Source organism: Scophthalmus maximus, chromosome 4, assembly GCF_022379125.1.
Source record: "Scophthalmus maximus strain ysfricsl-2021 chromosome 4, ASM2237912v1, whole genome shotgun sequence".
Classification (NCBI taxonomy): domain Eukaryota; kingdom Metazoa; phylum Chordata; class Actinopteri; order Pleuronectiformes; family Scophthalmidae; genus Scophthalmus; species Scophthalmus maximus.
Window position 1 is genome coordinate 272,501 of NC_061518.1, and position 12,500 is coordinate 285,000.

General features: G+C 50.4%; 2 protein-coding genes and 1 long non-coding RNA gene across 15 annotated transcripts in view; 1 reads left to right on the plus strand and 2 right to left on the minus strand.

Annotated features, from left to right (window-relative positions):
• Positions 1-5,736, plus strand: part of LOC118302082 (serine/threonine-protein kinase BRSK2-like) — a 70,584-nt gene extending 64,848 nt beyond the window's left edge. For 4 of the 11 annotated variants that reach the window (XM_035627926.2, XM_047331626.1, XM_035627929.2 and 1 more), the window contains exon 20: positions 1,814-3,693. In XM_035627926.2, coding sequence (XP_035483819.2) covers positions 1,814-2,061 — 248 coding nt within the window. In that variant the 3' untranslated portion in view covers positions 2,062-3,693. Of the gene's footprint in view, positions 221-1,813; positions 3,694-5,600 lie in introns of those variants that run through there. The other 7 variants (XM_035627931.2, XM_035627932.2, XM_035627933.2 and 4 more) reach the window with 6 other exon arrangements.
• LOC118302086 lies at positions 3,846-4,411 on the minus strand. 2 transcript variants are annotated; one of them, XR_007030594.1, is made up of 3 exons: positions 4,331-4,411; positions 4,125-4,266; positions 3,846-3,929 (listed from the first exon to the last, which is right to left on the minus strand). It is a non-coding gene; the product is annotated as an uncharacterized LOC118302086 (long non-coding RNA). The 2 variants fall into 2 exon arrangements; XR_007030593.1 differs by lacking the exon at positions 3,846-3,929 and adding an exon at positions 4,040-4,080 and having other exon boundaries at positions 4,159-4,266.
• Positions 5,737-6,738: 1,002 nt separating the features above from the next.
• The window catches only part of LOC118302081 (ankyrin repeat and BTB/POZ domain-containing protein 2-like), a 19,049-nt gene continuing 13,287 nt past the window's right edge, over positions 6,739-12,500 (minus strand). The window contains exons 8-17 of one of the 2 annotated variants that reach the window (XM_035627924.2): positions 12,174-12,267; positions 11,806-11,941; positions 11,465-11,700; positions 10,410-10,588; positions 9,529-9,634; positions 9,337-9,439; positions 8,869-8,938; positions 8,561-8,629; positions 7,562-7,675; positions 6,739-7,071 (exon numbers count right to left, since the gene is read on the minus strand). In XM_035627924.2, the coding sequence (XP_035483817.2) occupies positions 6,814-7,071; positions 7,562-7,675; positions 8,561-8,629; positions 8,869-8,938; positions 9,337-9,439; positions 9,529-9,634; positions 10,410-10,588; positions 11,465-11,700; positions 11,806-11,941; positions 12,174-12,267 (1,365 nt within the window). In that variant the 3' untranslated portion in view covers positions 6,739-6,813. The remainder of the gene's footprint in view (positions 7,072-7,561; positions 7,676-8,560; positions 8,630-8,868; positions 8,939-9,336; positions 9,440-9,528; positions 9,635-10,409; positions 10,589-11,464; positions 11,701-11,805; positions 11,942-12,173; positions 12,268-12,500) is intronic. The other variant, XM_047331634.1, reaches the window with a different exon arrangement.

Sequence of the window (12,500 nt, forward strand, 5' to 3'; positions counted from 1 at the left end):
TTGAAGCTAACGAAGGATATTGATTTGAGCTTTTTTGCAATAAAAAAAAGATTGCTATTGCTAATCTGTCAAAATCACTCAGGGGCGAAAACTAAATTTTTTATTTTCATGGTTTATGATGATTTCATTTTTTTGTCATAGTTTTAAACAAGTATGGCTAAAATATGCAGAAACTACATTTCATTCCTGATCGCCCCCTGGTGGCTGGCTGCAGTACAGGTCATAAGCCCCGCCCCCTCCATGTTAGCAGATGGAACATGGACCAAAGTAAAAAACAAATCAAAGTAGACGTTAAATAACGTTCAGAAACATGAACACATGAACAATAATCAGTGTGACCTGTACTGCAGCCAGACACCAGGGGGCGATCAGGAGGATTCGTGAATCTTGAAATGGGTCGACCACAACGTGGCTTGATGAGATTTAATTCACTGTGTGAATGTGTGAATGTTTGAATGTTTTCCACTGACCTCATAGATTCGTCCGCATGGCGACGCTTGACACCGGGTGAATACTTAAAACAAAAATATCACACACACTCACACACACACAGGTAAGTGGGTGGAGTTCCACCGCTGTGGTCACTTACAACGGTGATGACTGTGACTGTGTATTAACGTCTGCACTCAGCTGTTGTTGTTAATGTTGTTGTTGTTGTTGTTGTTGTTGAAGCACGTGTGTATTGACCCCTGACCTTTGTATGAACTGATGTTGTTGTGATGGATGTTGATGTGACGGAGTCAACGGCAGCTTTGGACGACGAATCAGACCAGGAATAAATAATCTCATCCATAATTAACGATCAATATTAATAGAAACGTTGGAGGTTATGACCTTTTCGTCTTCGCGTCGTCATTGTCGTGCAGCTTCAGGTGAATAAAAGTTGAACAAAACTTTAATTTTAATTAAATTTTTTAGGCATAAATGCAAAATTCTGGATTTCACACCATTAACTTCTTCAATGAAATAGAACGAAGTTATTGTCTGATAAGGGAGGTTAACTAACGTGACGCCCCCACAGGCGACCAAATGAAACGCACCTTCACCTTGATTGAAATTACAGATTTCTTCAGGTTTGAAAATATAATGTAAGAATAAAATAGAGCCAGATATGGTTTTGTTCTTGGCCAGTAACAGTATTGTTCGATATAAATGTGAAATAAAAAAAATTTAAATTTGGCAATGATTCCTAAGATGTTGTTATGACAAAGAAATGTAAATGAGAATTGATATTTTACAGTTTAACCATAAAATTGATTATGAACAACTATAAATTAAAAGAAAACAAATTAAATAAATACAAACTGAAAATGAGAAAGTGAAAAATGAAAATGAGACGATCGAATCAAAAATATTTAAAGTGGAATAAAAAACCTTTTGCTCCACTTTTGTATTTCAGTTTAAGATCAGAACTTGAACTTTCAGTTTCAAATATTTTCTTCACATTAATAAAACTATTGACTCTGATTTGGCTCCATAACGTCCGTAACGGTTCCATCACTTCTTTAATTTAGTGAATTTAATATAGAACAAACACATTTTCCTGGAAGTTGATAATAAAAACCGTAATGTCCCAGTTTCTCTCTGATCGTCCTCATGAATTAATTTTTAATCAATTTGAAAGAGACGAGGTGTGAATCTGATTCGCTGCGTGAAGGTCGAAGTGAATGTGGTCGTCCAGAGCTTCTGTCGCTCCGGCTCCACTCCTCCTCTCATCCCTCCATCACCTCCTCACCTCGTTTGACCTCATGGCTCATCGGTTGTTTGTTCTCTCTCTCTCTTGTGTCTGTCTCTCTTCTTCCCGTCTGTGTAGGCAGCCCGTTGAGTAACTTCTTTGACGTAATTAAACAGCTCTTTTCAGACGAGAAGAGCGCCCAAGCGTCCCACTCCCCCGCCGGCGCCCCCGCCACGCCTAGCTCCCCCGCCAAGCATGCCCCCGGCGGCGGCGGCAAGCCCGGCCAGCCCGGCCCGCCCCCGCCCGCCGCCGACTCTAAATGCCCCAATGCCGGCAAAGACAAAACAAAGATGGCCGCCGGCAACAGGACACAGGAACAGCCTTAAAACGGAGGCGGTCGCCGTGCATGAGGCGTAGACGACGAGCGGTCGTCGGGTCGTAGAGCGACAGAGGAGAAGCTGCTAACGAACAAACACAAACACTCATCTACTTTCTGCCTATATATTTTTTTGTATAACGGGAATGTCTCTGTCAGTTTAACGGTATTTTACGATAAGTAGCAGATGTAGCTCCGCCCCCGTGTGTGTCCTCCTCACGTTGTGTGACGGCTTCACTTGTCTCTGCCACCAGGGGTCATCCACAATAACTATTAGACCTCCTCGGGGACCGGCCCGCCACCGAGGCCCCCCCCCCCACGCCGCCGCCAGAGTCCGACCCTGAGGACAGAAGACGTCCCCCGTCCCCCCGCCCTCTCTCCCCCCGTCACCAGGAAGAGACCAAACAGAGACGTCTCGGAAAAAGAAAAAAAGCCTTAAGACAGTGATGTTTGTCAAACTACGCCCCCCCCCCCCCCCTTTTCTTCTTCTCTTCCTCCCACATGTACATAACCTCACCTCTGAGCTCCGCCTCCTCTCGGGATGTAACGACTTGCACACGCTGACAGATCAGCATCAGGAGGCGCCGGACGGACGGACGGACGCTGGATTGTAATTCCCCCGATCTCGCTCCGACGTCCCCGTGAGGGTTTTTCTTACAGTTGAAAGTTTTTCCCTGTGAAAGTGTGACGAGGAGCGACGCCACAAAAATGAATGATGGATTCTGTTGTACAGACTAAATAATGTTCCGTATGTACGAAGAAACAACCCAAGCGTAGTTGTGACATGTTTCTTGACGTGTGTCCCGTGTTCGTGTCCCCTGGTCGGGGCCCGGTCACGCAGCTCTGAGAACAGGACGAGTGCTCGTGAACTTTGCCGACGTGCGACTCGCGGCGTCTCCGATCGGTCGAGAGCTAGTTAGCTGCGAGCTAACGTTTGTCAGGAAAGTTACTGGCGGTTTTATTTCACCTCCTCTGAGTTTGTCTTTTGAACCGATCACTTGTTAGATCCTGGTTCACTCACAACTGATCAAAAGTTGAGTACGAAACGATGGAGCCACTCCGCCGCTGACGGGCGCCATCCTGGCTGCGTGGCAGACGTGGCGGATTTTCTCATTTTCAGACTCCAGACACGTCATTTCATTTGAGCGACACGCGAGAAAGGTTTTATTTCCAAAGCAGCGTGTCGATGTTTTCGTGACAATCTCGTATGTTTCGTGTTGCCGTCGTCTTCGTGAATTCACGACGGCCATGTTTGATTTGATTCAATACTCACATGATTATTAACTGGACACGGGGAACGGGTGAAAGAGACAGAGGTCAAACCTTTGTTTTGGCTCCAGCTTCTTCAATGTGACGTCACGCGGCTTCTGAGAAATGTGAACATGACTGCGTCCGCATAGATGTGAGATGAAGCGATTCATGGAGAAAAGAACTTGCTGATTAAAAAGAATTGGTACGTCCAATACTTGCGGTTAGTAACCGAGCGAGGAGTCGCCACGTCGCCGAACCTCCACAAACACGCGTTGGGCAGACGGAGCGGCCGCGGTGCGTCCTGACACGTCCTGACGCGACCTGACGCGACCTGACGCGACCTGACGCGTCCTGACGCGTCCTGACGCGACCTGACGCGACCTGACGCGCCCTGACGCGACCGCGGTGCGTCAACATGACGCGACCTGACGCGACCTGACGCGTCCTGACGCGACCTGACGCGACCGCGGTGCGTCAACATGACGCGACCTGACGCGACCGCGGTGCGTCAACATGACGCGACCTGACGCGACCTGACGCGACCTGACGCGACCTGACGCGTCCTGACGCGTCCTGACGCGACCGCGGTGCGTCAACATGACGCGACCTGACGCGACCTGACGCGACCTGACGCGACCTGACGCGTCCTGACGCGTCCTGACGCGTCAGGTCGCGTCAACATGACGCGACCTGACGCGTCCTGACGCGACCGCGGTGCGTCAACATGACGCGACCTGACGCGACCGCGGTGCGTCAACATGACGCGACCTGACGCGGCCTGACGCGACCGCGGTGCGTCAACATGACGCGACCTGACGCGACCTGACGCGTCCTGACGCGACCGCGGTGCGTCAACATGACGCGACCTGACGCGACCTGACGCGTCCTGACGCGACCGCGGTGCGTCAACATGACGCGACCTGACGCGTCCTGACGCGACCGCGGTGCGTCAACATGACGCGACCTGACGCGACCTGACGCGACCTGACGCGTCCTGACGCGACCGCGGTGCGTCAACATGACGCGACCTGACGCGGCCGGGCCTCTTCCATGAAACGTGAATCAGATCCAGGTTCAGGATTTTTGTTTGAATCCTCTGCAGGTGTCAGACGATGTTGAACTGCTCGTGTATATTTTTGTACTTTTTATTGTATTTCGTCTCTGTCATTAATTTATTCACGGTTATTTATATGAAAGATGTAGAGAATGTTTCTGATGACGTCAAATTATTTAAGGATTTTTTGTTTGTTTGCGTCACGTTTCAGTTATTTGACCTGTAAATCGAGCGCTCGTTCCTTTTGACGAGACAAACTTTGTGTAATATACGTTTGGAAAAATGATTTGTCGTAATTTAAGAATGTAGACGTAGCCTCTCTTTGTCGATCATGTCGGCTCCTCCCCCTCGAGCGTCATCGATGACTCGTCCTGTAAATACGCCGAGTTACTGACGAGCTCGTTTTAAAACCCCGAGGAGATTCTCCTCGTAGCTTTGACCTTTGACCTCGTACGGTCGTTTGCATGTTCAGCATTCGTCTTTTCTTTGCATGTCGTCGTTGGAATTCTTCTCCTGTTCACACTTATTTATGTATTTATGTTATTTATGTGCTTTTGTTTTTTATTTGCTTTTTGATTTTTGTTTTTTTACTTGATTTGATTCCCTCCTCCTCCTCGTCCTCTGGATTACTGTGAACTGCCTCCTCCTCCTCCTCTTCCCCCTCCTCCTCCTCGTCCTCCTCCTCGTCCTCTTCCTCCTCTTCCTCCTCCACATCCTCCTCCTCCTCCTACTCCTTGTCCTCCTCCTCCTCGTCCTCCTCCTCCCTCCTCCCTCCTCCTCCTCCTCCTCCTCCTCCTCCCTCCTCCTCCTCCTCTTCCTCCTCCTCCTCCTCGTCCTCCTCCTCCCTCCTCCTCCTCCTCTTCCTCCTCCTCCTCTTCCTCCTCCTCCTCCCTCCTCGTCCTCCTCCTCCTCCTCCTCCTCCCTCCTCCTCCTCCTCTTCCTCCTCCTCCTCCTCCTCCTCCTCTTCCTCCTCCTCCCTCCTCCTCCTCCTCCCTCCTCCTCCTCTTCCTCCTCCTCCTCCTCCTCTTCCTCCTCCTCCCTCCTCGTCCTCCTCCTCTTCCTCGTCCTCCTCCTCCTCCTCCTCGTCCTCCTCCTCCTCCTCCTCCTCCTCCTCCTCTCTCCACGAGGGACCAGTCACTTGAGAAGCAGCCGTGTGAGTGTTGGATTATCAGAGAGAGAGAAATTAAAAAGCAATATCTTCCATTGTTCGCTTTCCTCTTCTTCTTTTCTACCGTGGGAACCAGAGCGCACAGAGCGGACTCGGGACTCGGGACTCGGACTCGGGACTCGGAGCAGGACGACCACCGGCCATGTTTTCCCCTCGTGATGTTACTGTGAACAACTTCAGTGCTAAAAGGAAATAAACCTGTTGACTTTGGAGCCGTTTGTGTCGCAGTTTGGTGGATTATTAAATGTTTTATTCACAAAAAAGTATTGACATATTTTGACCTGTTCAGATTTGTGTTAATATAAACGTCCTGGTCAAAGCAGCGTCCTGACGTCTCCCACGAACATGAACTGAGGTCTTTATGTCTCTAGTTCCTCCAGACTGCACCTTCGGTAAATACCATGAATATCTCACTCAAACCTCAGACTGTAAATAAAGATGGACGTCGCCGTCTTGAGCTTCTGACGTCATTTGGTGCCTGAGGCTGCGGACGATTCGTCAAATTGAACTTTCCTAAATCCCGTCAGTGTTTCCTCAGCACCGTGATGATGTTCAGATTCTCTAAGTGTTGAGGAAAGAAGCTTCAATGTTTCCTTTTCCTGTCTTCTTCATCAGAGGACACACTGGAGCTTCCTCTGTGAGAGGAAGGAGAAACAGACCCACAATGCATTGCGGCGGCGATATTTAACGTGACGCGTCATGAACGAACGTAAACGATTCACTCTGAAGAAGAAGAAGAAGAGTACGAATATGAATTTGATTCAGAAGAGACGTCATCATGTCAGTTACCATTTCCATCTGATGTCACACGTTGTCATGGTGATCAATATGAGTGACAGTAACGAGAGCAAACATCGTCAATGTCACGACCTTTTCCTTTCAGTTTCGGAGCCTAGATTGTTATGATTGTTTTTATTTCAATTCCGACCTCGTGATGAATAAATGTTTCTCACCGTGTCGTCCATGTTTAACATGAATCAACCTGATCGGGGGCCAAGTCGCCTAGAAGATGAGATTTTGTCGTCCATCTTCAGAAATGTGTAGTTTCACCACGACAGACAGAGTTCAGTGTCACTGGAGTCGGATTCTCATTTCCTAAGTCTTATGAATCCTCCTCGACACCTTTCCTTGACCTCATGACCTTTTCCACTGAGGTCAAAGACAAGTGGTGAGGAAGAGACGACAGGAAGGACGATGTGGAGCGGAGACGTCTTTATTTACAGTCCGTTGTTCGTCTACAGCGACGTGATCGAGCTTTGTCCCGAACACACGTAGCGGTGTGGCTGCCGCTACTCTCGACAGGCCCGGTGAAGGTCGTACAGCCGGTGGATCAGCGCCGCCTCCAGGTCCCTCAGCAGAACCGGCACCACGTCGTCCTGGTCCAGGTCCTGGTCCTGGTCCTGGAAGCTCGTCGCCGGGCAGAGCAGCAGCTCCCGGCCGACGCCGCCCAGCAGCAGGCGGTGGAAGTCGTCCCGGTCCAGGAGCCGGTCCATGTGCTGCAGGAAGAACCCTTCACAGAACCTGCAGAGTTCATCCGCTCCGTGGTGCTGCACGCACACGCACGCACACACACGCACGCACACACACACGCACGCACACACACACGCACGCACACACACGCACGCACACACACACACGCACGCACACACACACACGCACCCACGCACGCACACACACACGCACACACACACACTTTCATTGCATCTGACAAAAGCTTTACAAAATGTTTAAACTGATTTTTAAAAAGTAACTCGTCACAGTGAATCAATGAATTTCCAAAATTTTCGTTTTTCAACTATTACTATTAAACCTGCTGCGTCGAGTGTGAACGTCACAAACTGACAGCGGATCAGAACCAGTTCATGTTTTTGATATTATCTGATCGATCTGATTTTAATAACAGATCACAAACGCTCCAGGAGCTCATGGGCGTTTCTTGGGAGGAGTTATTACGTGACTTGTTGGTGTCGATTTACGTCTTCACATCTGATATAAACAGCCTCACATCCTGTGGGCGGAGGCGGAGTGTGTTCGTACCGTGGCGGTCTGGTAGATGTCGACGACGTTGTCCAGCGTCAGACTGTGAGACAGCGTCGCCTCGCAGCTCCTCTGAAGACCTCGGAGCTGGAAGAACGTGGCCACGGGAAGCAGCTGCAGAGAACAGGAAAAGGAAACTGAGAAATCGATTATAGACGGGGGGGGGAGGGGGGCGGGACCTCCTGGGTGATTATTCTTCGTGGTCGTCTTGAAACTAAACCGTCGCCAAGGAGTCCGTCCCTCCGTCCCTCTGTCCCTCTATCCCTCTGTCCCTCCGTCCCTCCGTCCCTCTGTCCCTCCATCCCTCCATCCCTCCATCCCTCCGTCCCTCCCTCCCTCCGTCCCTCTGTCCCTCTATCCCTCTGTCCCTCCGTCCCTCCGTCCCTCTGTCCCTCCATCCCTCCATCCCTCCATCCCTCCGTCCCTCCGTCCCTCCGTCCCTCTATCCCTCTGTCCCTCCGTCCCTCTGTCCCTCTGTCCCTCTATCCCTCTGTCCCTCCGTCCCTCTGTCCCTCCGTCCCTCTGTCCCTCCGTCCCTCCGTCCCTCCGTCCCTCTATCCCTCTGTCCCTCCGTCCCTCCGTCCCTCCGTCCCTCCGTCCCTCTATCCCTCTGTCCCTCCGTCCCTCCGTCCCTCTGTCCCTCCATCCCTCCATCCCTCCATCCCTCCGTCCCTCCGTCCCTCCGTCCCTCTGTCCCTCTATCCCTCTGTCCCTCCGTCCCTCTGTCCCTCTGTCCCTCTATCCCTCTGTCCCTCCGTCCCTCTGTCCCTCCGTCCCTCTGTCCCTCTATCCCTCTGTCCCTCCGTCCCTCCGTCCCTCCATCCCTCCGTCCCTCCGTCCCTCCGTCCCTCCGTCCCTCCGTTCGTTCGTCAGCAGGATCAAACAAAAAACTACTGAACAGATTTACATGAAACTTGGTGGAACATGGACCAAGACAGAATCCACTACATTTGAAGTTATTTCTAGTGACGGAGCTGTGAGCTGCTGCAGGTGAGTTACCTCGGCGGCTTCATCCCGTGAGAGCGTCAGTCCCTCGGTTCCTCCACAGTACAGAGACGTCATCATCATCTGCAACGAAAACACACATCATGAGTCAGCGGACGGTCGTCGTCTGCTGACTGACGACCGTCAGCTGACTGACAGTCGTCAGTCAACAGCTGACGGTCGTCGTCTGCTGCTAACTGACGGTCGTCGTCAGTCAACAGCTGACGGTCGTCGTCTGTCGTCAGTCAGCTGACTGACAGTCGTCAGTCAACTGACGGTCGTCGTCAGTTAGCAGCAGACGACAGGAGGAACACGTGTCTCACCTGGAAGGTGTCGTAGGTCATGTGACTGATGTGGATGATGTCAGAGGCGTCGCTGAGCAGCCGGCGAAATCTGAGCGGGTGAAAAAAATAAATCATAATTTCAGAAAAAAACACGTAATGACGTAATTTACAGTAAGAACAGGTTTTTCATTTTGTCCACCTCCGATTATTGGTCTACAATTATTTGTATTTATATGTCACGATATTAAAAGTTTTTTTTATATGTATTTTGAATCATCTGTTTCCACTGATCAGAGAAAACACTTCTGATCTTTCATACAAGTCAGTAAACATCAGGACATGAGCCGAAATAAAATGTAAAGAATAGTAAAATAAAATTAATTCTCTTTTTATATTTTAGAATTTTTGTCCCTGTTGTACAAATGGAGCTTTATAAATATTTGACGATGATTGAAACAGTTTTACAGGCCGAAGCTCTTAGAGTACGTGTGAAGTCAAAGATCCGACCGTTCAGACGTCGACATCAGCAGAACCCGGTGAGCGAAGAACGGACGCCCGTCCACCACGAACGTCACGTCGGACATCTCCCGGTTGTTGAGGAAGTGAGCGTCTGAGGACAGAGACGTGTGACGTGTGATCAGGTTTAAGTCGGAGGAAGATGTCGTCGTCATGACGACGGTGGCTGTGGCGACGTGTTACCTAGCTGAGTGGACAGGGTGACGTCCATGGGCGGGACGGGAGGGACGGGGGAGGAGCCGTAACAGTGAGAGAACACGGACGCCAGCCGCTTGGTGATCACGTAATCCTGCCGAGGGAAAACGACACGTTAGAAGAAACTCGCCGTCGCTCCCGATCATCATCCGTGACTTTAATGTGCTAAAGCGGAGATCGATTAATCATCAAATGTCTCTCGGATATGTCATAAACACGAACACACTGAAATCCTACAATTATGGACGTTATCTTACATTTGCGTTTTCACAATAAAAGCCTGTTACAGTATAAGGAAAAGGCTTAACGTGACTTAATGTGCTTAATGTAATATAACATCCATAATAATAGGATTTCAGTTTAGATTTTTTCATAGGTGTTCGTGTTCATGACGAAGCATAGCTGTGAGACATTTGGTGATTATTGGCCTCTGCTTTAGCATCATTAAAGTCACGTGACAGACGGACAGACAGGAAGTCAGTCGGACGGACGGACAGACAGGAAGTCAGTCGGACGGGCGGACAGACAGGAAGTCAGTCGGACGGACGGACGGACAGACAGGAAGTCAGTCAAATGGACGGACAGACAGGAAGTCAGTCGGACGGACGGACAGACAGGAAGTCAGTCGGACGGACGGACGGACAGACAGGAAGTCAGTCGAATGGACGGACAGACAGGAAGTCAGTCGGACGGACGGACAGACAGGAAGTCAGTTGGACGGACGGACAGGAAGTCAGTCGGATGGACAGACAGACAGGAAGTCAGTCGAATGGACGGACAGACAGGAAGTCAGTTGGACGGACGGACAGGAAGTCAGTCGGATGGACAGACAGACAGGAAGTCAGTCGGACGGGCGGCGGGTGTCGCACCTTGCTGGTCTCCAACATGCTGAACATGAGCGGGATTCCAGAGTAGAGCAGCTCGGGGCCGTAGTCGTCCGTCCCGATGGAGGGAAACTCCGTGAGGAGGGAGACGGCGACTTCGTCCCGGCTCAGCTGCCGAGCCCGGCGGAGAGACTCCAGCCAGACGTGGAGCCTCCAGGAGACGCCTGCGCAGAGCGGGACGCAGGTGTCAGTCAACTGAACAGCTGATTATTGACCCGTGACGAACGTCACCAATCAATACACAGATTCATACACGACAAAAAAACGCTGAGCGGTGAACAGTTGATTTAGCCTTTTGGCCTCAGTTTTAACTCTGACGTCCTTTATGTTCCGTTTCTCAAAGACGTTTTCAAGACGTGTTGAATAAATAAAAAATAATGTTTTTACCACGTCACAATTGTGATGTGAACAGTGAGATCGCAGTGATGTTGCAGAAGTATAAATAATTGTATCATCTGCGTATAGGTGAACCTTTACTTGATCTGAACCCAATACCAAGGTTATTTATATCAGTGGAAAATAAGAAAGGTCCTAAAATTGATCCTTGGGGAACAACCGTCTTTACGATAATGCTGCGTTCACACCGGACGTGGTGCTAATTTCACGTCGAGTTTGGTCACAAGCAAACTGTAGTGCTTATTTGCGCACACACAGACACACACACACACACACACAAACTGCTGAAGGAACAGACAGGAAACTGTCAGACAGGAATGCCGATGGCAAAGCTACACAAAGCGGTTGTGCTAACTGGGGCTAACTAGCTAGCTAGCGTCCAACTTCCTAGTGTCACACAGCGACAGCAGTGATTGGGCGAGGATCTCAATGCTCATTGGTTATCACGTCAAGCGAATATGTTGCTCGAGTTCAAATATCTCAACTTCAGCGAAATTCGCATCTAGTCGCGTCTTTGCATTGACTCATTTTGTCGCGATTATAATTGACATTGCGTCCGGTGATAGATTTCATATCAACAACATGTTCTACAAATTCATCAGATGAAATAAAAAATAGACTTTTTGACACGCGGGCGTCCTCACCCATCTCCCTGAGCTCCATGGTGACGTCCAGGTAACCGTGCTCAGCGCTGTAGTACGCCGCCTGCTGCAGAGCCTTCATCCGGGCTTTACAGAGTCGGGGAACAGGGCCGGAGGAGTCGGGAGTCTTCACCGCGTCCTCCTCGTCCTCCTCCACCCCCTCAGCCAGGATCTCCTCCAGGGACAGGATGTCCTCCTTCCTGTCCTGCGGCTGCAGCAGCAGCCTCCTGAGAACGTTCCTGAGGAAGAGGAAGACGTTTGATCTCGTCCCCGTCATCGTGTTTTTAAAGAGAAACCAGCAGCGTCAGGTGTGACAGGAAGTGTGACAGGAAGTGGAGTCTCACCTGTGTCCGTGTGCCGCGGCGTAGCTGAAGCAGTTCATGTCTTCGTACAGCGGCGAGGTCAGTGGGTTCCCATGATGCACTCTGAGCAGAGGGTCGGCCCCGTGGGCGAGCAGCAGACTCACCATCTCGTAGTGACCTGCGGGTGTGAGACAAGTTTCATTTTGCTGCCACATACACAAAATATGATGTGACACTTTGAATCCATCTGTGAAAAATGCAAAAAAAAAGGGCCATTCAAACAACGAGGAATCAGTTGGTCAATCTGACCTCAGCGTTGCTATAGTGACAGTGTGTCGTCAGGGTAGGTCTCAGTTTGGATACACACACACACACACACACACACACACACACACACACTGACAGGATACCTGCAGCAGCAGCTAACTGCAGCGGCGTCTCAGCCGAGCTTTCGTGGTCGTCCAGGACGCCGCCCTCCACGTCCGCTCCGGCCTCCAGCAGCAGCTGTTGAGGACACGAGGACACGAGGACATAAGGACACAAGGACATGAGGACATGAGGACACAATGACATGAGGATATGAGGACACAAGGACATGAGGACACAAGGACATGAGGACACGAGGACACAAGGACATGAGGACACAAGGACGTGAGGATATGAGGACATGAAGACACAAGGACACGAGGACACAAGGACATGAGGACACAAGGACACGAGGACACAAGGACATGAGG